This window comes from Carassius auratus, chromosome 1, assembly GCF_003368295.1.
Source record: "Carassius auratus strain Wakin chromosome 1, ASM336829v1, whole genome shotgun sequence".
NCBI lineage: Eukaryota > Metazoa > Chordata > Actinopteri > Cypriniformes > Cyprinidae > Carassius > Carassius auratus.
The window spans coordinates 15,846,264-15,870,174 of record NC_039243.1 but is presented as its reverse complement, the minus strand read 5'-3'; the positions used below and the strand labels follow the sequence as shown (position 1 = coordinate 15,870,174).

The 23,911-nt window shown below is 36.7% G+C and overlaps 3 protein-coding genes and 1 long non-coding RNA gene across 8 annotated transcripts; 2 read left to right on the top strand and 2 right to left on the bottom strand.

Annotated features, from left to right (window-relative positions):
* Positions 1-157: 157 nt before the first annotated feature.
* On the bottom strand, positions 158-2,385 carry trmt10c (tRNA methyltransferase 10C, mitochondrial RNase P subunit). 3 transcript variants are annotated; one of them, XM_026254290.1, is made up of 3 exons: positions 2,280-2,385; positions 1,819-1,930; positions 158-1,487 (listed from the first exon to the last, which is right to left on the bottom strand). In XM_026254290.1, exon 3 carries the CDS (start codon positions 1,440-1,442, stop codon positions 225-227), a length of 1,218 nt encoding a protein of 405 aa, XP_026110075.1. In that variant the 5' UTR covers positions 1,443-1,487; positions 1,819-1,930; positions 2,280-2,385; the 3' UTR covers positions 158-224. The 3 variants fall into 3 exon arrangements, with proteins under 3 accessions (XP_026110075.1, XP_026110133.1, XP_026110032.1); XM_026254348.1 differs by having other exon boundaries at positions 1,819-1,956; positions 2,280-2,369; XM_026254247.1 differs by lacking the exon at positions 1,819-1,930.
* A 152-nt stretch (positions 2,386-2,537) lies between these two features.
* Positions 2,538-6,076, top strand: txnl4b (thioredoxin-like 4B). 2 transcript variants are annotated; one of them, XM_026254445.1, is made up of 4 exons: positions 2,538-2,626; positions 2,659-2,814; positions 5,108-5,259; positions 5,726-6,076. In XM_026254445.1, the coding sequence occupies exons 2-4, from the start codon at positions 2,683-2,685 to the stop codon at positions 5,889-5,891; spliced, it is 450 nt and encodes a 149-aa protein (XP_026110230.1). In that variant the 5' UTR covers positions 2,538-2,626; positions 2,659-2,682; the 3' UTR covers positions 5,892-6,076. The 2 variants fall into 2 exon arrangements, with proteins under 2 accessions (XP_026110230.1, XP_026110196.1); XM_026254411.1 differs by having other exon boundaries at positions 2,569-2,814.
* A 795-nt stretch (positions 6,077-6,871) lies between these two features.
* Positions 6,872-9,008, bottom strand: si:ch73-41e3.7 (protein FAM172A). 2 transcript variants are annotated; one of them, XM_026254113.1, is made up of 2 exons: positions 8,544-9,008; positions 6,872-7,918 (listed from the first exon to the last, which is right to left on the bottom strand). In XM_026254113.1, exons 1-2 carry the CDS (start codon positions 8,648-8,650, stop codon positions 6,979-6,981), a joined length of 1,047 nt encoding a protein of 348 aa, XP_026109898.1. In that variant the 5' UTR covers positions 8,651-9,008; the 3' UTR covers positions 6,872-6,978. The 2 variants fall into 2 exon arrangements, with proteins under 2 accessions (XP_026109898.1, XP_026109939.1); XM_026254154.1 differs by having other exon boundaries at positions 6,872-7,906; positions 8,545-9,008.
* A 4,667-nt stretch (positions 9,009-13,675) lies between these two features.
* On the top strand, positions 13,676-16,296 carry LOC113041584 (uncharacterized). Its single transcript, XR_003275479.1, has 3 exons — positions 13,676-13,732; positions 15,418-15,513; positions 16,119-16,296. It is a non-coding gene; the product is annotated as an uncharacterized LOC113041584 (long non-coding RNA).
* Positions 16,297-23,911: the final 7,615 nt, after the last annotated feature.

The window sequence follows — 23,911 nt, the reverse complement described above, 5'->3', positions numbered from 1 at the left end:
TGCTGTATTATAATCACTGTATTACTAGAATTAAATGCTGTTTTCTGCAAATGTGATAAAAAATATGTTTAACTGTCAAAATGATGTATAAATCCTAATGGTCATAAATCAGGCCTGAATGAGAATATGTAGGTTTTACAAGAAAATCCCATTTCAGTCGTCTAAAACATTTTTATTGAGGAGTATAATGAGTTACAGTAAGTATCAAAAAAAGACAATCTTAATCACAATCTTTTTTCAATTTTTGTTGTTTCTTGTTTTTGGTGTCTGTCTGTTTTGTTCTTCCTGTGGCTCTGAACTCGAGCAGGGATCTCTGATGAATCGTTCTGGATGAAGCGACTCTTTGTGGTTCTCGTGACTCCTCTGCTCTGCTGGTGGAAGCCACTGTGTTTCCTCTTGGGCACAAACTCCAGCGCCTTCTGCCAGCTTCCCGTGTCCTTCATCGTGTTCAGGATGCGGATCATCTGATCCAGGGTCAGATTCTTGGCTCCACAGTCCCAGTCCAGATACTCATCCAGCGGGAGTCGTGCCGTGGCCAGTTTGAGGCGTTTGGCGTTGGCCAGAGAAACGCCCGAGTGAATGGAGCGATCCACCATGGCACCAATGATGTACACCTTACTGTGATCAAACGTGTGCAGGACGTTGGGAGAATCGGCTGTCAGGTACACCAGGTCCTGCTGAGGAAACCGCTCCACATGTCTGTGCTCAGTGGCTGTGATCAGCAGCTGGTCCCATGTGTGCGCTCCGTAGCGTTTGAGGAGCTCACGGTGGTATGCGCCGTCCGGCTGCAGGCCGCAGAAGTGCAGGTGGAACGGGTCTGTGGCGCGGCGGTTCCAGCCTTCGCTCTCTATCAGCTGCGCAACGGTGTTCTCCATCTCTCTGCGGCTCATGTGCTGGTCGTAGCTCATGTCATACACCAGCGGCTGGCCGAAGCGCATGCCCTGCGCCACTCGCCAGCCGTGAAGGCAATCCATGGATCTGCTCCAGAACTTCAGCAGGAAGCTGTTCTTGGGTTCTTTTCGACTGAATACTTCGTCGGCTTCACTCTCAGATTTCTTCCTCTCCTGTTTCTCCTTCTTGGAGATCTTGTATGACTCCTTAATCGCAAGAAACTTCAGGAACTTCTTCTTGGCAGACTTTGTGGTCAGTTCAGCGAGAGCTTCCAGCTGCTCGTCTGTGATGTTCTTGGGAACGAACTTCCCCGCCTGATGCCACATCTCCACCAGCTCACGGCTGGCTTCCAGCATTGACGGATTCAGGCTTTTGCTCTCCTCCTGCAGCGCTTGAGATCTCATCACTGACTTCCACACATCCAAATTAAGAGCGTTTTCTGAGGCGTCTTTCCTGGCGGTCCAGCTGGAGCTGAAGGGCCTGACTGTGATGCGTGGCTTTCTGAAGCAGCTGCATCTCACGGCCAGTGAACACGAGCGCAGGAACATCATCACTGCACTTCAACACCTACAACATCACAATAATGTCTGGATCACCTACAAAACAACAAACAGCAGGGACATGATTGAGTTGCGATACTGGACTAGTTAGTCACACTCCTACTGCAGTTAATATTCCTCAGTGTGGGTTTAAAATTATATTTCTTAAATAGCTGTATGCTTAACTTTTCACTATTTACAAGTGGTATATGTTTTTTATTATAGTTTTATACTTTCAAATGATTTTTTAAATTTATCTAAATGTTTATATGATCTATCTACACACACACACTGATGAGTCACTACATTATGACCAACTATTATATCTAGTAGTGATTTTCCACTGCATGTTACTGCATTGCACGGCAGCTTTTATAACCTGTAGTACCTCTGGTACTGTAATGTCAACAGCAGGTCCTCCAGTTCGCATCAGGTGAATTTGGAGGACAGGTCATTAACAGAATTTCACCATCATGTTCCTCAAACCACTCCTTGATGATCTGGAAGTGTGGCATGGCACATTATACTGTTGGTAATGGCCATCATTGGCAAGGAACACAGTTGCCATGAATGAGTGCACTTGGTCTGCAACGATGTTCAGATACCTAACAGAGGTTGTGGGGTACTAACTGCTTGCACATTTTGTATGTCTCTCTTATCTGACACAATCAGTTCAGTTCACATAGCTCTGAACTGAATAGGGAGACATGCAAAATGTGCAAGCAGTAAGTCCCCAGGCTTGGAAAAGAGGACCAGTGGTCACAGAGATAACATAACTGTGATAACTATCCCCAGTCTCCTCTACATCTGTCATCGCATTCACACACATTACAAGTAACATCAACATACCATGTCAGATGTATTTCTGTATCTTCAGTCAGAAGTCACTGGACCCTCAAAAGGACACACGCTGCCTGCTGTCATGTGGATGTCGGTGTGCAACAATAAAAGCTGACCGTGAGGAAAGCTGCAGTCGTTTATTAAAGAGCTGTCTTGTAACTTAATTGAATATTTTTAAAATGTGCTAATATTTGTTAATGTAATTTACAATATTAGAATACGTACTATCACTAACAGGAATAACATATTTATGCTGAGTTGTGTACACAGTGTGGGAACTATTGATGGCGTTTGTAGTCAGCTCACACACAGCGGCGCGCCACACTCTGGTAAACATCCGGTGGAGTCCAAGCGTGCTCTCTTGATATTGAGTTCATTTAGTCTAATTCTGGCTGAATTCATTTAAATCACCATGAGTTTATTTCTTCCTAAACTGTCGTGTAAAAAAGACATTGATGACGCCATTAAATCGGTCGCTGAGAAGGTGTTAGTTCTGCGATTCGGCAGAGATGAAGATTCTGTGTGTCTACAGCTGGACGAGATTGTGAGTTATGATGATCCTCAGATTTACTAACAAATTAATTATTATTAATTGCTTTATGTTTTCTGTTGGGTCAATATCACTTTTTATATTTTCATATATGCGTATTTGGCAGCCATATGGTTAAGTTGCATTCTCTCACACAAATATGTTTAGTGTATATATATCTCACTGTATAATTTTTTATATTTGCATATGTGTGTAAGCGTTAATCTTAATTTGTAAAGTCCTCATGTATATAATACTCACACTATTTTCATATTTAATAGATGCAATGGGTATAGAAAAGAATCATCCCCTTTGAAATAATCACATTTTGTTGCTTTGCAGCCTGAAATGGAGTAACTTACACAGTTTTAGTTTTTTTTTTCCCCAGCTGTATTTACTCAGTTCAACTTATATAAAGATAAAGATAATATATTTAAATATCTATTATATATTAAATGTATACTTACATTTGTGCATTTATCAGACGCTTTTATACAAAGCGACTTGCAGTGCATCAGGTTGTACATTTTTTTTTTTTTTTTTTTTATCATTATGTGTGTTCTCTGGGAATTGAACCCTACAGGTGCATCTCAGTAAATTATAATTTTGTGTCAGTAATTCATCTCAAATCGTGAAACTTGTGTATTAAATAAATTCAGTGCACACAGACTGAAGTAGTTTAATTCTTTAGTTCTTTTAATTGTGAAGATTTTGGCTCAAATTTAACAAAAACTCAACAATTGATCTCAACAAATTAGAACATGGTGACATGCCAATCAGTTAATCAACTCAAAACACCTGCAAAGGTTTCCTGATCCTTCTTAATGGTCTCTCAGTTTGATTCACTATAGGCTACACAATCATGGAGAAGACTGCTGATCTGACAGTTGTCCAGAACACAATCATTGACACCCTTCACAAGGAGGGTAAGCCACAAACATTCATTACCAAAGAAGATGGCTGTTCACAGAGTGCTGTATCCAAGCATGTTAACAGAAAGTTGAGTGGAAGAAAAAGATGCACAACCAACCGAGAGAACCACAATTTTATGAGGATTGTCAAGCAATATCGATTTAAGAATTTTAGTGACCTTCTCAAGGAATGGACTGAGGCTGGGATCAAGGCATCAAGAGCCACTACATACAGAAGTGTCAAGAAATTTGCTGAACCACGAACAACGTCAAAGGCGTCATACCTGGGCTAAGGAGAAGAAGAACTGGACTGTTGCCCAGTGGTCTAAAGTCCTCTTTTCAGACGAGAGCAAGTTTTGTATTTCATTTCGACACCAAGGTCCTAGGGTTTGGAGGAAGGGTGGAGAAGCTCATAGCCCAAGTTTCTTGAAGTCCAGTGTTAAGTTTCCACAGTCTTTGATGATTTGGGCTTCAATGTCATCTGCTGGTGTTGGTCCATTGTGTTTTTTGAAAACCAAAGTCACTGCACCCGTTTACCAAGACTTGGAGCACTTCATGCTTCCTGCTGACCAGCTTTTTGAGGATGCTGATTTCATTTTTCCAGCAGGATTTGCATTTGGTGTTGGTGTGCTTGACTGGCCAGCAAACTCACCAGATCTGAACCCCATTGAGAATCTATGGGGTATTGTAAAGAGGAAGATGAGAAACTGGAGACCAGAAGATGCAGAAGACCACTGTCAAAGAAACCTGGGCTTCCATACCACCTCAGCAGTGCCACAAACTGATCTCCTCCATGCCACGCCGAATTGAGGCAGTAATTAAAGTAAAAGGAGCATGTACATGTACATTGAATACATGTACAGTAAATAAACATACTTTCCAGAAGGCCAACAATTCACTAAAATGTTTTTTTTTTTATTGGTCTTATGAAGTATTATAATTTGTTGAGGTTTTTTTTTAATGTGAGCCAAAATTATTACAATTAAAAGAATCAAAGACTTAAACGACTTCAGTCTGTGTGCATTGAATTTAATACACAAGTTTCACAATTATAGTTGAATTACTGAAATAAATGAACTTTTCCACAACATTCTAATTGATTAAGATGCACCTATATAGTGAGTATATTTTTTTGTGAGTATATTTTTGTATATGTGGCTGTTTAATAGATATTTAATAAATGTTATTATACTTTAAGTCACAATTTGAATGTGCATATGAATATTTATGTATGTATATATAAAATATATATTGACCCCTTGGTAAATATAAGCAAAGAAAATAAATCTGCATTGTTTATTCTTTTGATCTTTCATTCAAAACATAAACAAAAGTCTAAGCTTTCATTGACATATGCTGAATATGGTGAAATGTGGTTGTATTTTTGTCATTGACAGCTGTCAAAGACGGCTCATGATCTGAGTAACATGGCCAGCATTTATCTGGTGGATGTGGACACGGTGCCGGTTTACACCAGATACTTTGACATCAGCTTCATTCCCTCAACGGTGTTCTTCTTCAACGGACAGCACATGAAGGTTGACTACGGGTGAGTGTTGATTTATATGGGCTCTATTTTTTCTTCCAAATGTTATCCATTTATATTAGATATGACATAACTGTCTGTGTTTATTTGTGTTTACAAGAGCCAGTTTTTTTCAGGTTTGCATTTGATTTTACTATTAATAATTTGATTTGTCAGAGTCAAAAGTAAACAGGATATGTTTGTGCAAAAAGGTACAAACACAGGATATGTGGTTATGTGTGAAGTTAAAAAAAAACTTCTACTGAAACGGATGTTTCCAAAGTGTTTTAAAACAAGAAAGATTTAATTTAATTCATTAATTCATAAAACATTTAATTCATAAGACTGATTATTTATTTTATAACATTTCACATTAATCATGGTATTTCATATTCTGTCACATACATTCTAGCAGTCAGAATTTCCTCTTTAGCTGTTTCCTGAAGTTGTTCATATCACTCCACTCAGATTTTGGTTCATTTCCATTCAGATCTCCAGATCATACCAAGTTTGTGGGAAGTTTCAAAACCAAACAGGACTTCATGGATCTGATTGAAGTGATCTATCGAGGCGCCATGAGAGGAAAACTGATCGTCCAAAGCCCGATTGACCCAAGAAACATTCCCAAATATGATCTACTGTACCATGACATCTAACACTGAGTTTTACCCAACAAAATTAGAGTCAAGAATCACAAGAATCTGACAGAGTGACTAGTTAAAGTGAGCTTTGTCAGGATGTAGAGTTTCCTGTGGAAATGACAATATGATGTATTTATTCTGCCTTTGTGAAGTTTTTGTATGATGTTTTCAGAGTAAAGCATATTGGTTGTACACTTCTAGTTTAATGACACTGATGGTTATTTTAAACTATTTCAAACTGTTTTTTCACTTCTATTTTACTACTTTTTCATCATCAGATTTTGAGAAACGTAGCATTGCATCACTTGCTAACCAGTGGTTCCTCTGCAGTGAATGGGTGCCGTCATAATCAGAGTCCAAACAGCTGATAAAAACATCACAGTAATCGACAAATAAACCACACCACTCCAGTCTCTCAATTCATATATTTAAATCAAAAGCTGCATGTTTGGGAAAAAAACTAATCCATCAAGACGTTTCTTCTGGCTAAAATGCTATATTCCATAATTCTGCTCCCTTCAGTAAGAAAGTATATCCCCAATTGTCCTCTCATATCAAAAACCACCACCCTTTTTGTTTAAAACTGTTTTGTCTGGTAAACGGTGCTTGATCGCTGCAAATTTATCTTCTGATTCAGACCAGATGACTTTCACTGGAGGAAGTGTTATTATGGATTATACTATTATTTTAGTTAAAAATGTCTTATTGATGGACTAGTTTCATACAAACACGCAGCTTTTGGCTTCACAAGACGGTAATAAATGCACTGGAGTCATTTGGATTTCTTGTGGATTATTGTGATGTTTTTATCAGCTGTTTGAACTCTTATTCTGACGGCACCCATTCACTGCAGAAGATCTATTGGTGAGCAAATGATGAAATGCTACATTTCTCCAGATATGATGAAGAAACAAACTCTACATTTTGGATGGCCTGAGAGTGAGCTCATTTTCAGCAAACATTCATTTTTACATTACACAGTAGTGTTACTTAAGTTTTTTTTTTTTTTTTTTTTTTTTACAATAACCAGACAGAAATGCGAACTTTAATGCATAGTCTTTTATTTATTTCAGAGATCCTTCAGGTCAGTCCATTTGCGTGATCATATTGAGTTGTTGTTTTGGTCCTTTGCACGGCTCTTGCTCCTGGTGATGATTTCAAATGGAGTTGGTGTGGCTTTAGGTTGGATGGTCTTACTGAAGAAGCGAAAAACAGACTCCATGCAGATGATGGGCGCAGAGTCGTGACACTGAGTACCTGCAGAAATCTGCGGGCAGCCGGCCTTCAGAGACCCGACGGAGCGATTCAGGGGTTTGGTGCTGAGAATCCAAGTTCTGGAGTGGGATTTTAGCCAGTCGCGTCCAGCCTTTCCCAGCGGCTGATGCCACAGGTTGTGAGACGAATCCAAGAAAGCCACAGCCGTCACACGACGCTGAACCTCTTCAAGCTGACAGCAAAGCAGATCCACAAAAGCCAAGCCTCCATAGCCATGAGCGACCACAAATATGTGCTCAGCGGAGCTCCGGGAAACTAAGCGTTCCCAGACCAGATGGACGTGATGCTCTAGAGTTTTCCCACCCTCGTTAGGGTTCATGATGATAACGGCACATGACTCCAGCGCAGCCCAGCGAAGATACGGGATCTGACTGCCTCGCTCCAGTCCCTCGTGAGCTGAAAGCTTCCAGCTCCACACGCCGCTCCGCACTGTTCCCCAGTCCTGAATCAGAACCAGAAGACTCCCAGGATGATACAGCGCCCCAGGACTCATGAATACAAAACCGTCCTCCTCGAGATGCACCCTTATAAGGTGAAAGTTCCTCTCTAAGAGATCATACACGTGCTGAGTGATGTAGTGACAGAGGTTGTGATGTTCCCGTTCGGTTCCACGGACGTCATCAAGTCTGAAGGTGAACTTGTAGGGTTCACCGGTCACTTTGTGCCGCAGGTGACCGTTCTCTGAAAAGGAGTATGGAAAATCCAAATGTATTGGATTACGGCTCGTGTCGGAGCACTCCAACATCGTGTGGGACCTGAAAAAAAAAAAACTGTAAAATTCTGGAATCAGGATTTGCTCACCAAGGATGCATTTATTTAATCAAAAATACATTAAAAACAGGAATATTGTGAAATATTAATAACATTTAAAATAGTTGTATATGTAATGTATAGTCAAATGTAATTTATTCCTGTGATGAAAACAGAATTTTCAGCATCATTACTCCAGTCTTCAGTGTCACATGATCCTTCAGAAATCAGTCTAATATGCTAATTTGCTGCTCAGGAAACATTTATGATTATTATCTTACCCTAAACTTTTGAATGGTAGTACATCACAGTTTCCACAAAAGTATGATTCAAATTGCAGACAAAAATCTGAAATGTTTCTTGAGCAACACGTTTCTTCAGCTTTGATCACTGGAATAAATTACATTTTACAATATATTCACATAGCAAACAGATTTTAAATTGTAATAATATCTCGATGTTTTTGCTGTCTTTTTTAATCAAATAAATGCAGCCTTGGTGAGCAGAAGATATTTCTCTCAAGGCATTAAAAATCCTAATTAATCCAATCTTGTTTGAAAATATGCATTAATAGCCAAATTCTGAACAAAGCATTTTTCATAAATTTATCAACACAATGGATGCTATAAAGAAGATCACCTACTAACACTGTAGTCTGAGGATTTGCTAAAGTTAATCCTTTTGTTGTTCGACTGACTGCTGAGACATGTGCTATCAGTGATCATGTGACAGGTGTTTCTGATTGACATGGGGGTGTGGCTTCAGATGTTTAGTGATTAGGCTTGTTTGAGATGCGCCTTGCCTCGCCTGAAATGTATGCAAGAGTAGGCGGCTTCAGTGAGAGGAGGAGTGAATAAAGCGCACGCAAGCAAGCCGGACACATCTCTTCTCGTGGTGGATCTGACACCTGTGAGATCAAAGATGGCTATCGCGGGATTCACACTCGTGCACAGGGTCAGCAGGGTTGCCTAATAAGCTGGATGTAATTCAAGTTCTGTTGCTTTTATATGAAAATAAATAAAAATAAACAAGAAAGTCATTTAATTACATACCAAAGACGTGTTTATCAATATTTAGTTCTTTAATACAGACGTGTTTTTATTTATTTATTTATAAAAAATTAAATTGCATAACCCAAAGAGATTGCACTGTCAGTATGGCAAGCCGAATTAACTTTTATTCATTCGCATAACATAATTAAATTAACATTCATAACAAATTAATTATTGATATCAACAAAGGCAGTTGATATCTGAAATTGTCCTTGCAACTAGTGAAAATAGAATTACTGATATCTAAATAACATTTTAACTAGTAAAAATACTTTTACAGATATGTAGAAATGCCATTTTTACATGTAAGAATAGCTATGGTAAAGAGATCATCAATATTAATTGGATTTTCAACACTCCTCCTTTTTCAGCATTGGCCAAAGATGGCAGAAAAACGTCCATGTGCAGAAACGGCTCCTCCTTTATTTATTTGTTTTGTCAGTAAAACTTGAAAATTATATTATGGCTGGATTCATTTTTAAAATGTTTGTTAATTGTAAAAAAAAAAAAATTATGCTAATTCATTTTATTGGCCACCAAGTCCTTTGGATAATTAAAGGAAAAGAGAACAAGGCATTAAATTAGTTTAAAAAATAACTTCATGTCGCTTTTTCAGGTGTTTATTTTTGCACTTTCTTCTAATACATCAAATAGAAAATACAACTAAAAGAAAAAATATAACAGATAATAATGCATCCATCGTACAAACGGTTCACTGGACTTTTTTGGGGGGCGGGGGGGATATCGTTGGCTACATGAATGTGTGGTGTCCTAATAGGAATTGTTTTTATATAACAAGTTGTCTGGTTCTTAAAGCATCGGTGGACAAGAGGGATGGTTAATAAATTTACACTGATATACAAACTGTATACTCAATACTTTACAATGTAGCTAAGAGTCACTTCTTCAGTGTCGTCATATGAAATGGTATAACAAAATATAGACAAAGATGTTAGTAGTGTACTCATTGCCGGCCAGTCCAATGGACATTACAAACTATAATTTATTCCCCTATGAACACAGAAGGATGTTTTTTTTCCGGTAAATATTAACATATATATATATATATATATATATATATATATATATAATTTATAATTTATTATCCTAAGTCATTTTGCATCTTAAGTAAATGTACCTTGACTTTAGAATATTTTGATATTTGTACTGGAAAAAAAGACAAAAATACTAATGAAGAAAATAACTTTGCAGTGTGAATTCAAAGTTAAGATTACCAGAGGGTTTTAAATGTGGATGTATTTCTAAGAAACAGGTTTTAATTTGTAGAAGTGGTAAGTATATGATCAGTGATGTGATTGAACATACTGACAGAAAGGTCATGTTAGCACAGATGATGACAGACCCTCTCTTCAAGGGCAGGAAGTGGTCTGCTATTATTAAGATATCTGAATGCGATATCTGCTGCTTTGAGTGGCCTTTCACTTTTCAGGCATCTTCTGTAACCCTTTGCAGCTTTTATAAAAGTTTGTCATTCTGGAAAGGTTACGTTAACATAAAGAGAGCTCCTGTTTACTTGATTCATTCTTTTATCAAAGGAGCAGCATATGTGAGTAAATGTTATGTATAAATGTTAAAGACATATTGGTGACAATATGTAATAAAAATACACTATATTTCTTTAGTTTATAAATTTTTGTACATGAAGCACACTGTGTTTCCGCCATTAAAAAAAGGTAATTTCAATTTTTTAAATTATATTTTCAAATTAACAATTTTCTAAGAATTGTCTTTGCATCAAAATAGCAAATTATAATCAAGTAGTTGCAAGTTTTTTCCCCTCACAAATTCATTCAAATTCAAGGAATTTATATCCTCATGAATTTCCTCACAAATTTATATTTAGCAAATTTTATTTATTTATTTATTTTTTGATGGGGGGTTCTGAGTACCCCCCCCCCCCCCCCCACCATACCTTCCACACTTAATTTTGAGCATGTCTCAGCATGTGAACGCATGCCTCACACTATTTATACTACAAAAAGTTATAGAATATTGCATGCGATTTGGGACACAACTACATATTTTTTGTTTCCTCAATGGAAAAAAGTAATTGCAACTTTTTATTTAACAATTTTACCTTTTCCTCAGTATTCTGTTTACTTTCTATCTTTTTTTGTTTGTTTTCCCCACCAAGGATTCAAAAATAAAATGAAAAAAAAAAACATTATTGTGAAACTTTTTAATTTAATTTAATTTAATCTCATAATTCAGACTTTTCTACTCAGAATAGCATTTATACCTTGAAATTACAAACCGTCAGATATAAATTGTGAAGTAAAAAAAAGAAAAACAAAAGTGAACTAAGATTCGCTGTGACCTCTATTATGTTTTATTCCATGGCAGAAATAAGCTTCTATAAAACGCTGTATTTTTATTTCATATAAAATAATTTTTAATTTAAAACGTAATATAGATGTGCAAACGAATGCAAACGACTACATTTATTGAAAAGAAAGTTAACAAAGAACAGAAAAAAAATTACCAATATTTTCTGCAAATCTAAAATTAAGGCAAAAAAGCATCAGAGCAATATCCAGGGGTCCACTTCAGTTCCCGCAGCCATTTTGATTCGTGTGGCACGAATCTATTCAGGTGAGTCTTGAAGATGCTGTTGCTTATGATGTGTCATACATTGATGATTAATTAGCAAATTTTGTTTGTTTTAAGCTCACCATATTTATCGGATCGTTACATCTTTTCCTCATTCTTCTTATAAGTTTGTAGTGGCTTTAAAAGAGGAATATGACAACTGTAGCCAAATTCCTTGACACTTCTGTATGTAGTGGCTCTTGATGCCTTGATCCCAGCCTCAATCCATACCTTGTGAAGTTCACTCAAATTCTTGAATCGATTTTGCTTGATAATCCTCATAAGATTGTGGTTCTCTCGGTTGGTTGTGCATCTTTTTCTTCCACTTAACTTTCTGTTAACATGCTTGGATACAGCACTCTGTGCACAACCATCTTTTTTGGTAATGAATGTTTGTGGCTTACCCTCCTTGTGAAGGATGTCAATGATTGTGTTCTGTACAACTGTCAGATCAGCAGTCTTCTCCATGATTGTGTAGCCTAGTGAACCAAACCGAGAGATCATTAAGAAGGATCAGGAAACCATTGCAGGTGTTTTGAGTTGATTAGCTGATTGGCATGTCACCAATTTGTTGAGAAAGTGAATTGGTTGGTTTTGTTAAATGTGAGCCAAAATCATCCCAATTAAATGAACCAAAGACTTAAATTACTTCAGTCTGTTAGGGGAGTAACGATTCGTCGATATGGATCGATACATCGATACGATGTCTGACGATAGAATGCATCAATGCAACATGTAAAATATCGATATCTGTAGAATAAATATAAAGTATAGGCATAAAACATGATTAAACTATATTTAATTTATACAGTGAAGACTGTGCAGTTATTGTACATGTAATAAGCCTTACATTTCTGTAGCATACCTGGAAATGTATTTTAGACTAAGCTAAAAAAACTGAAAAGCACTGTTTACTGAACTTTATATTTTACCTTTGTTGTATTGTATTTATGTATTTGTTGTATTTTATTTTCTGCTTTTGCATGTAATGTGGTTATCTGTAGAAAATATTTTTAGCACTGAGCCCATAGTAGTAGCCAGAATTATTTTTTCAATTGTTTATTTTCTTAATTATTTAAAAGAAAAAAATGTGTAGGCCTGTGTAGGTACAGAATGTAAAAATTTCAGATAAATGTTCTTGTTATATATTTTGGTTGCATTTCTAAGTTAATAAAAATGAAGATGGTTGTTTAAAGTAGATATATAATATCAAAATATCGATATGTCGATATATCTGAATCGTATCGAATCGTAAAATTTTTTTGAGGCATCGAAAAATATCGTATCGCGGGGTATGAGCAACGATATCGTATTGTGACGAAGCATCCGATTTACACCCCTACAGTCTGTGTGCATTGAATTGATTTAATACACAAGTTTCACAATTTGAGTTGAATTACTGAAAAAAATAAAACCTTTTTCACTACATTCTAATTTATTGAGATGCACCTGTACATGTTTTCTGCAGGTCTTAAGAAGTCTTAATTCTTACTTTGACATTAAGGATTTAAAATCGGAGAAGAAATTCTTAAAGTCGTGGGATTAAAGGTTTCATGCACTGCAAACAATGAATATCCTCATATTTTTGTCTTATTTTCCTGTACAAATCTCCTTAAATCAACATATATTTACTGGAGATGTGAAGAAAATCAGGAAAATTAAGTGAGTTTCTGCTTAAAATAAGAACTGTCAGTGGGGAATTAAAACGTATTTTCCCTTTGAGTTAGGATTTTTCTGAGCCCATTGCCAGATGTTTGATTTAGAGACTATATTGTTGTATTGTTTCATTCAAATTTTTCTTAAAATTTTCTTACTTGGTCTTAAAAACAATGTTGAAATTGAACGGATAATCTGTTGCTCAGATGAAGACAGGAATAATGTGTTTGTGATGTTTTTCTGCTGATAAGGGATAAAACAAGACTTCTTCAGTGCAAGGATGTTTGTCAAAAACAGAAATGCTACAAAATACATGATATTTTATGAGAGTGTGATGTGCTTGAGCACAACAGACAAAACAGAACTTTAAAAAATTGTTTAAGATTTAATTCAGCAAATATAATAATACAAATAAAAATTTAATCTACAATACAAAATTGCTCAACACTTTCTTTCAGATGTTCAAACCCAGTCCTAAAGACCCACATCCGAAGCCACTTAAGAAAAACAGTGGTAAGTTGAGAAATGATGGGAAATGTCTGTACTTGAATGCTTTAGAAGACTTGTTGCGTAAGATGAGGTTATTCAGAAATGCATTTATCAAGAGTTTCTTGTTTCTGAAAGTTTGCCAAAATAATCAGTGGGCTTTTGAAAAGCATTTGCTTCCTCTTTACCCCCAAAATTGAAATTCTGTCAACATTTTCTAACACGCCTGTCGTTAGACGTCTGTCTTCAGTAAACCTCAAAAGAAGAAGCAGAATGTTTATAATACTCTTTATCATGACATTCAGGCTTTAAAAACATCCCAGAATGTATTTTAAACATAGCCCATACTTGTGAAATTTTGATGGTTAATCCCTGAATATCTTGCAAAAATCTAATTCATGAGTATTTATATTGACGTAATTAAAAACCACATCAAATGGGATACACAAATTTAGAAAAAAATAAAAAATAAAACTTATCTGTTGTACCGTTCACACAGTAAATGTGTTATAATTAAAGTTTAAAGTCCAGTGTCAAAAGTAATATTGGAAATTTTCAATACAGTTTCTTAAGGGAAAGAAAATCCAGCTTTATTTTTTATATAGAATTGAATAATAATGTCAAGTCACGTCAAGTCAAGTCATCTTTCTTTATATAGCGCTTTAAACAAAATACATTGAGTCAAAGCAACTGAACAACATTCATTAGGAAAACAGTGTTTCAATAATGCAAAATGACAGGAGATGGAAGGATGAGGAGCGACAGGTAGGTTATTCCAGATACTTCCTGGTTCTAGTAAGAACTCTTGCTGCTGCATTTTGGACTAGCTGTAGTTTGTTTACTAAGCGTGCAGTACAACCACCCAATAAAACATTACAATAATCTAGCCTTGAAGTCATAAATGCATGGATTAACATTTCTGTACTTGACATTGAGAGCATAGGCTGTAATTTAGATATATTTTTGAGATGGCAAAATGCAGTTTTACAAATGCTAGAAACGTGTCTTTCTAAGGAAAGATTGCGATCAAATAGCACACCTAGGTTCCTAATGCTTGGAGGAAACTACAATTATATGTATATCACCCTGGAAAACCCAAGACCGGTTGTCCACTGAAGCTAAGCAGGGCTGAGCCTGGTCAGTACCTGGATGAGAGACCTCCTGGGAAAACTGTTGCTGCTAGAATAGGTGTTAGTGAGACCAACAGGGGGTGCTCACCCTGTGGTCTGTGTGGGTCCTAGCCCCCCAGTGTAGTAATGGGGACACTATACTGTCAACAAGCACAGTCTTTCGGATGAGATGTTAAACCGCCTCTCTGTGGTCATTAAAAATCCCAGGATGTCTTTCGAAAAGAGTAGAGGTGTTACCTCGGTATCCTGGCTAAATTCGCCCATTGGCCTCGAACCATGATGGCCTCCTAACAATCCCCATAACTGCTGATTGACTTCACCAGTAAGCTGGTGTTTGGTGGGTGTTCTGGCGCAATATGGCTGCTGTCGCACACTGGAGGTGGATGAGTAATGTCTATGTAAAGTGCTTTGGGTGCCTAGAAAAGTGCTATTTAAATGTAAGGAATTATCATCAAGTCATGACAGAATTGGCATTTTTAGCTGAAATATTTATTTCAAATTCTATATTTTGCCTGATTATATTGATATGTTGTTTTACTGACATTTTTTTATTTTTATCCTCTGGCTTTGTTAAAACCTCAGTGATCGCTGGAGAGAGTAAGAAAAAGGGGAATTGGAAGCTGCTGACCACTTCTTCCGTATACTGGCTCTGGAGGACATTCTCGGTTTGTCTGTTCTGTGAGTAATATATTGTGTAATAATTCTATATGTGGGCAGATTGCTACATCATTACAGTCTGATTGTGATTTTTTTTTTATGCTTTTGACTCATATCTGCTCTGGAATTGAAAAGGAAAGAAAAAGAAGAATTGCAGAAGCATCTCAGTTTCCTTAAAGAACAGAGGAACATTCTGCCAAACATCTTTTAAGTTTCACTGATTTTGGGTCCTTTCACAATATGTTTTTGTATGTTTCTCGCTAAGTGTGCACAGCTTTCTGTTCCTCCAAAGAAACATGAAGATATTATGCATGTGTCCCCTCAGTTCAAAGCAGAAAGTAAGAAGTCTGAGCATGACAGGAAGACGCTTGAAGTGATAAACAAGCAGATTCAAGATAAAAAGTTGATCATGACATCGGCTGTTAACCTTTGTGTGTTTAGGAGAACATGCTCTCAGTTGTTAGCAATCTTCAGGTTCAGATGGATAGTTGGATAGAAGGATAGAAGAAAGGTCACAGGAGGTTTAAGCACGCTTCATTGATTTGATGACACACTGCTGGCTTCATTTCAACAGTCAGTGACTGTTGTTTAATCTCTCACTGTTGTTTTATTCTTATCTGTTCCAGTTTCTCCAGCTGTCAGAACAGACAGTACTGCATCTTCCTGCTTTACTGTCTCGCCCAGCCAACGAGCCAACGCTACCACAGGGCTCCAGACTAAAATTTAACAGCTGTGGCACCAGTGCCAATAAGTTCTACAGATGGGGATGCCAGGAGCAGATATGGTAGCATTGGGGTTGGTTTGGTGTGTATTAAAAATAAAGATAATTTAATAAAAACAAAAAATAGTATTGTTTTGCATTAATAAGTGCAGTCACTAATAAAATTTCATGTTCATTTCTTGTTTATTTTTCTTTTGTTTATTTTTATACAGATTTGACAGTAAAGCACTAAGCTTGAGTTAAGATGCATACAAAATCAACTTTTATTAACAACAGTAACAGCGGCAAAATCTACTGTTTATATACAGAGAATGTATATATTCCTCTCTTATTAAATGCAACATTATTCTTCTAGCATACAGAACTGATCAACTTCAATGATTATGTGTGATTAAGTAGCAAATTGAAGAAAAGTTAAATTTGTACTTTTTCTTACACAAAAAGAAAAAAAAAGTATGTTTTTCATACTAGATACATTTGAAAGTCCTGTTATAATGCTACTCTGTGTGTTGCCAATGGTCTATTAAATTGCACAACATATTAAAGCTACTTTGATGTTTCCATGTTTTCTACAAAACAAAATTGTAAATTGAGGGGTTATGACATCAATGGCAGACAACACAATGACACTATGAACACGGTCTGTGTCACTGGTTAAAATTGCTTATTTCTCTTGTTTTAAACCTTCTTCAAAACATTTGGGATAATGTAAGTAAATCATGTAAACGCGAAATACTTTTGTTTTTGCCCCCATTTTCAAGAGATGAACTTAAAGATCTAAGACTTTTTCTATATCCACAAAAGGCCTATTTCTCTCAAATATTGTAAAAAAAAATCTGTCTAAATCTATGTTAGTGAGCACTTCTCCTTTGCTGAGATAATCCATCCACCTCACAGGTGTGGCATATCAAGAAGCTGATTAGACGGCATGATTATTGCACAGGTAATCTTTAGGCTGGCCATAATAAAATATGCAGGTTTATCACTGTAGCAGAAATGAGTCGAACCAGACAAATCAAAGAGTCTATCAGAGCTGTGTGCATTGAAACGAGAGCAGAACTCCTCAGGAAGTCATAAATCAGTTCTAGTGCCACAAGAACCAAGCAAGATAACCAACCAACCAACTTGTTCACACAACAGCTTTCAACATTAACACCAATAGAACAATTATTGACAATTTTAATTTGAAGAAGAGATTGTCAAATTTATTGTTCGTGATTGAAATGCAACGCTGGACATCACATGTAAACCCAGGAGATCAAGTTAAATACTTGCATTGCCTTCCCCCACCCAGCAGAACCAGACTGAAATTCCTAAGGGGGAAGGGCTTTAAACCTTTGTCTTCACAGAAAAGTCCCTTTGCCAGAGAATGGCAAAGAAACTGCTTTTTGTACATTATATATGGACCAGAATGAACTCAAAAAGACTTCTAAATGAATCGTTCCATTGCTTAACTCCATATTCATTTATGTGTAACCCACACATTTGACTATCATGTATAATCACTTATTGTGTATGTCTTTTTATAACTATAGGATACATAGTAATGTCTAGTATTGATATAATCGAATTTTCTTGCTTGATGTTGTCCTGACAATCATTTATTTGTAAAATATATCATAATCATGTTATAGGAATCATGTCCAAAATTAGACCCTGTGAGGCAAGAACCACATGCTTGGTAAGATAAACAAATGATTTATGATACCCCAGACCCAAGACCGTATCTGATTGGTCAAGGCAACATTTGAGGGGTGGCCAACAAGGAAGTTTAAATACTTTGGACCCCATGAAATTTTGCTTTTAGTTCGAGCATTGCTTGTGCTATCAGTCATGCCTTGCTTTTAGTCCCTAGCTGCTGCTATTAGCCATGTCGGCTTTTAGTTCCAGCCTTGCTCGTGCTATCAGTCATGCCTGCTCTTAGCTTTTAGCTTGTAGCTTTGCTACCTAGCTTTAGCTTGTAGCATCTAGCCATGCAGTTAGTCATCATTGTTCTTTGTGCGCGGTTCCAGCGTGCCTGCCTGCTGCTACTATGCCACAATGAGAAGGAACACAACCTAGTCTCGTCAAACTTTATTTCTTTTCTTTTCCGTTTGAGAGTTTCGTGTTCTGAGTTAAGTTTTGTAACGTCGAGTCTCCGACGCCTGACCTCGGATGCCCGTTCAACTTCGACCAGAGCACACGACTCTGCACTTTCAGCCAACGACCAAGCACGGGCTCCCCAAGACGTCACTTCACTACTGAACTTCCAGCCAATCAGCGACACCGGGATACCCCTTTCAACGGGAGTCCCTTTCACAGGAAACGAAGGCAACGTATCCCCAGATATTTGTTGTGCTGGTGTATCTAATATAATTTTAGTCACATTGAGGAACTCAGTGCGAGCGCTAATTACGTGATTGATCGTTGTTCATGTCTATGCAATTTAACGTATTGCTGTAAACTCGGAATTCCATATTTCCATTCTCTTAAACTCATCTTTTCCTAACTTTCGATCTTCCTGCAACTTGTGTGAATGTGTGAGTGCGTGCGTGCGTTTATGTGTTAGATTAGTTTATTTATCTAATAAAGCCTTATTCATATTGAAAAGAGAAGTATCTTGTGTTTTGTGCTAACAAGTTAATGTCTTAAACTGCCGATCTTGTTACTGTGCTAATTGATAGTGTTTTCACTATAGTTTGGATATTAGTATCCAGCGCAGATTTGATGTTAAACGGCTCGTTCACTGAACCGCAGGCGCGTCTCCGTGAACAGCTGTGAAACAGTGATTCTGTTCAAATTCCCTTTAAAATCTTAAATGATTCCCTTTGAGCTAAATTGACCTGTTTCCCTTACATCACACAGCACAATGCCACAGATGTAACAAATTTTGAAGGAGTGTTATAATGACATGCTGACTGCAGGAATGTCCACCAGAGCTGTTTTCTACCACAAGCTGTCTCCAAAGGCGTTTCAGAGAATTTGGCAGACTATCCAACTGGCCTCACAACCTCAGACCACGTGTAACCAGATCAGCCCAGGACCTCCACATCTGGCATCTTCACCTCCAAGATCATCTGAGCCCAGCAACTTGGAGACCTGCTGCAACAATTGGTTTGCATAACCAAAGAATTTCTGTAAAACTGTTAGAAAACATCTCAGGGAAGCTCACCTGCATGCTGGTTGTGCAACGTTGAGGCCCATTGCTGTGCATTTTAATCCACGACCATCACCTCATGTTGCGACATGATGATGCATGGTACCCATGTTGCAAGGATCTGTACACAATTCCTGGAAGCTGAAAACATCCCCATTCTTGCATGGCCAGCATACTCACTGGACATGTCACATATTGAGCATCTTTGGGATACTCTGGGTCGCCGTATATGAGAGCGTGTTCCAGTTTCTGCCAATATCCAGCAACTTCACACAGCAATTGAAGAGGAGTGGACCAACATTCAACAGGCCACAATCACAAACCTGATCAACTCTATGTGAAGGAGATGTGTTGCACTGCATGAGGCAAATGGTGGTCACACCAGACACTGAATGGTTTTCGCACACCCGACCCCCGGACCCCACAATACAGTAAAACTGGACATTTAAGAGTGGACTTTTATTGTAGCCAGTCTAAGGCACACCTGTTCAATTATTTCAGTTATCATGGTTTCTAATCATTATTTTGATATGCCACACCTGTGAGGTGGATGGATTTTCTTGGCAAAGGAGAAGTGCTCACTAACATAGATTTATGACCAATTTGTGAACAATATCTAAAAGAGAAATAGGCCTTTTGTGTACATAGAAAAAGTCTTAGATCATTGAGCTCAGCTCTTGAAAAATGGGGTTAAAAACAAGAGTGCTAAGTTTATAATTTTGTTCAGTGTATTAATATAAACAGGTTAATAGATGTTTTCTCCAGGAATACATAATCAGTTTGGAAATCTTAGAGAAATGCTTAATAAATGCATTACACTGTAACTAAATTCATTAGATTATTCTAAATCTTATAATATTCAGTTTAATAAATTTGACTAAAAACTAAAAAAATTCAGATGACTAAAATATAGCTAAAACTAAATAGCAATGGGCTTCCATAGTTTGCTGCCCTTTTGCTGACTTCAATAAAAACATTGGGGAAAAGATGGAAATCATAAAAAAGGTTTGTTGTATTGCTGTAATGATGATTTGCAAGGGAAATGCAAAATGTTAATTTGCCATGAAGATAATGTCATAATGCTGAAGATTATAATGTTTCTGAAAATAGGCTTTATTTTCTTTATTCAAAATGTAATTTTTTTCTTTAGAGTTTGTGTGAAATGGGACATATTTTAGGGACATTTCTCCCAAATAAAATCACCTTTGAGCTGTTTTGTTCATTTGGTTGTGATCTGAGTAATATCAGTATTAATTTGATTACTTTGCTATTCACTTATGGTTTATACTATGACCACAAGTAGTGTTTTTGTATTACAGTACATAATTATACTGACTATATAATTATAAGGCTATAGTTAGCCTTAAGGCTTAATGCTTAATTTCTGGTTGACGAAGCAGCCAAGTCTGGCCATGTTCTCAGGCCGAGTCTGCTTGTGTTTTTGTGATAACAGCATACTGTTTATCCTAATGACATCTATAGCATGAGGTTTTGACACCTTCTTCACCATATCCTCTCAGAAATACATGCTAGTGGTAGTGCAGAAGTGGGAGTAAGTCACACATGTGCAAGTCACAAGTCTCAAGTATTAACCTTCAATTCTCAAGGAAGTCAATTTTGTGTGAGAATCAAGCAAGTCAATTCACCACTTTTATCAAGCATTTAAAGTCAAGTCGTAGCTTGGGTCATGCAAGTCACTGTCAAGTCATACAAATGTTTGATGATTTAACTTAATTTATATTAAAAAATAACTTAAAATTACAGTAGTTATGGACTATGGGAGTTTTATTTGCAACAAAACAAAATTTCAATATGCATTAATATGAGTTGTTAATACAATAAAAATGTTAAATAAATAAAAATGAAAACTACATAGAATAAGATGTAAATCTAACTGAAATTAGTCCAGCATAAAGGCATGAAAAGTATTTAGGTACAGCTGTTTCAATATGCCTCAAACATTGAAGAAAACCATGAAAAAGTATTAAACAATTCACATAAAATGGTTTTTATGGCACCAAATGGTATTCATCAAAAATCACTTTTATGGGACATGAACACATCAGCTTATATATCTCTATTATCATAACAGTCTGAGTGATTCTGATTAGTGAACAGTAAACTTTGAAGTGTCAGCTTTGTGGACAAATGTTGATTATGTATCTAGTCAGAAAGAATCATAAGCAAAAACATTTTTATTTTGTGTATGTCATTTCTGTCTCCATGCCAAAAATTGGGGTTGACCGGTAAGGGGTTAAAGGCCTCCTCACTCGCTGTGTGAGCCAGGGGTGCGTTCGGATTACATAGTTAGTTTATTAAATCAATTCATGCATAGTAACGCACCGCATGTAACATCCAGTAATGTTAACGGCGTTGTAACAATGGGAAAAGTAATTAGTTAGATTACCTCGTTACTGAAAAAATAACGCCGTTACCTAACGCCGTTCTTTTAAACGGCGTTATTCCAAACAATGATTATGGATGACTATCCAGGAAAGTATGAAAAGCATCGTCAGAATAGTCCTTCTGCCATCAGTGGATCAACCGTAATGTTATGAATTGACGAGAATATTTTTTGTCCCTGAAGAAAACAAAAATAACAACTTGAACAATTGTTGAACAAGTCCTCTCCTCTGTGTTACTCCACATCACCGTTGCACCATTTTGGAGAATATAAACTGAACACAGGCAGCTCATCGCTTTTTACCTGTTCAGAACAACATGGGGGTAAGTGATTAATGATAATTTTCATTTTGGAGAGGAGTATCCCTTTAAGTTAGATCCTTCAATTTTATCAAAAGAATAACAACAACAAGAAACATTTTTAATAATTGAATCCAACAAACCTTGCACCTGTTTATAATGTACATAATTTTTTGGTATGCATGGTTGGGGTCACAACTTTATATTTGTTTTTCTTTTAGGCATCCCCATAAATTATCCATAGGCTTTTCACTCAAAGAGTAACACTGAAGACCAATTATTAGCCAATGTATTGTACACAGGCACCAATGAAGGACATTTCCTTATAAACAGTGCATAATCACTTCCAGTGCATTCCACTTGCAAAAAATACATTTGATAGTGCTCACAAACTGTATTTTAATGCAGTCAAATTCTCAATAAAATTGTTTTCACTGGTACATATTTTTGTTTCTGTTGTAAGACAGGATGATTATGAAATAGAGACTGAGCGGCCCATACTAGCTCTACATTAGATGTTAATCTGCACAAAACTCCTGATTCATAATCATGACATTGTCTACTAAAATCAAATACACATAAGTCAAAGACAATGGCCATGTTGTGATTTCAGCTATATTTGCCTGCTGCGTCACTTGGTTGGTTTGAAGTGTGTTCAAAAACAAACAGATATTTATTGAACGAAATACTTATTTCAAGTTATTTCAAGTAATTTAACTCAAGTCTGAGTCAAATCTCAAGTTATGAATATCAATTCAAAGTCAAGTGTTTCATAAATATTTGTCAAGCAAGTCTCAAGTCCTAAAATTTGTGACTTAAGTCTGAGTTAAGTCAAGTCATCTGACTCATGTCCCCCACCACTGCTAGTGTGTACAGAACTAGAAACACATGTTGAGAAACAGGACCTCATCTTATATGCAACATTAACAAAGTTATACAGACAGACTTTATGCAATCTTTTCAGGAAAAGAGTTTCAACACTGAACAGGGTACTTTTTGTAAATGTTGTGCAAGTGATTCACAATGTGCTTTTGTTATCAAAAGAAATTTGTGACTGGAATGGGTGTTTTTAAGTGTAATTGCATCTTAAAGTGGGTATGCAAAATTTTATCTTTAAATACACCACAGATACGTTTTTTTATAACTTCTTGAAATTGCCACTTTTTGGGTATGAGCCAAAATGCTCTGTTTAAGTGTATGTCCCATTTAAATGAAAATGAGCTGGTGCTGCCACCTCCGTTCCAAGTTTTTCCACGGAATTGGGCTACTTTAACACTGTTCCAGCAGGTTGTTTTTTATGTTGTTGTGAAAACCTGGCAACCCTGCTACCTTCTCAGAAGAGTGCAGAGCTTTAAAGGTCCCGTTCTTCGTGATCCCATGTTTTAAACTTTAGTTAGTGCGTAATGTTGTTGTTAGAGTATAAAGAATATCTTTAAAATTCTAAAGCTCAAAGTTCAATGCCAAGCGAGATATTTTATTTAAAAGAATTCGCCTACAATGAACGACCACGTTGGACTACATCCCTCTGCTTCCTGCAGTAATGAATGTTATTGTCATCTCGGAGTCCAATCATCTTTGTTTGGGCTTCCCAGGGATGCTGTACTTGGAGATTAATGGTTACAATTTATGTTAAACTCGGTTCCCAAAAATTATAATCCACATGTAAAACTATGTGCAGCACATTTATCTGAGTACAGCTTCCTCAATCTCAATCAGTTTAATGCCGGATTCGCACAAAGATTATTCTTGAAAGATGGAGCAGTTCCCTTTTTGTCTGGAGAAGGCGTTGTTTATGGACCACAACAGGTAAGTGTATTTTATTATTTAAGTTGGTGCGTTTAACAGTTTCTGTAACTTAT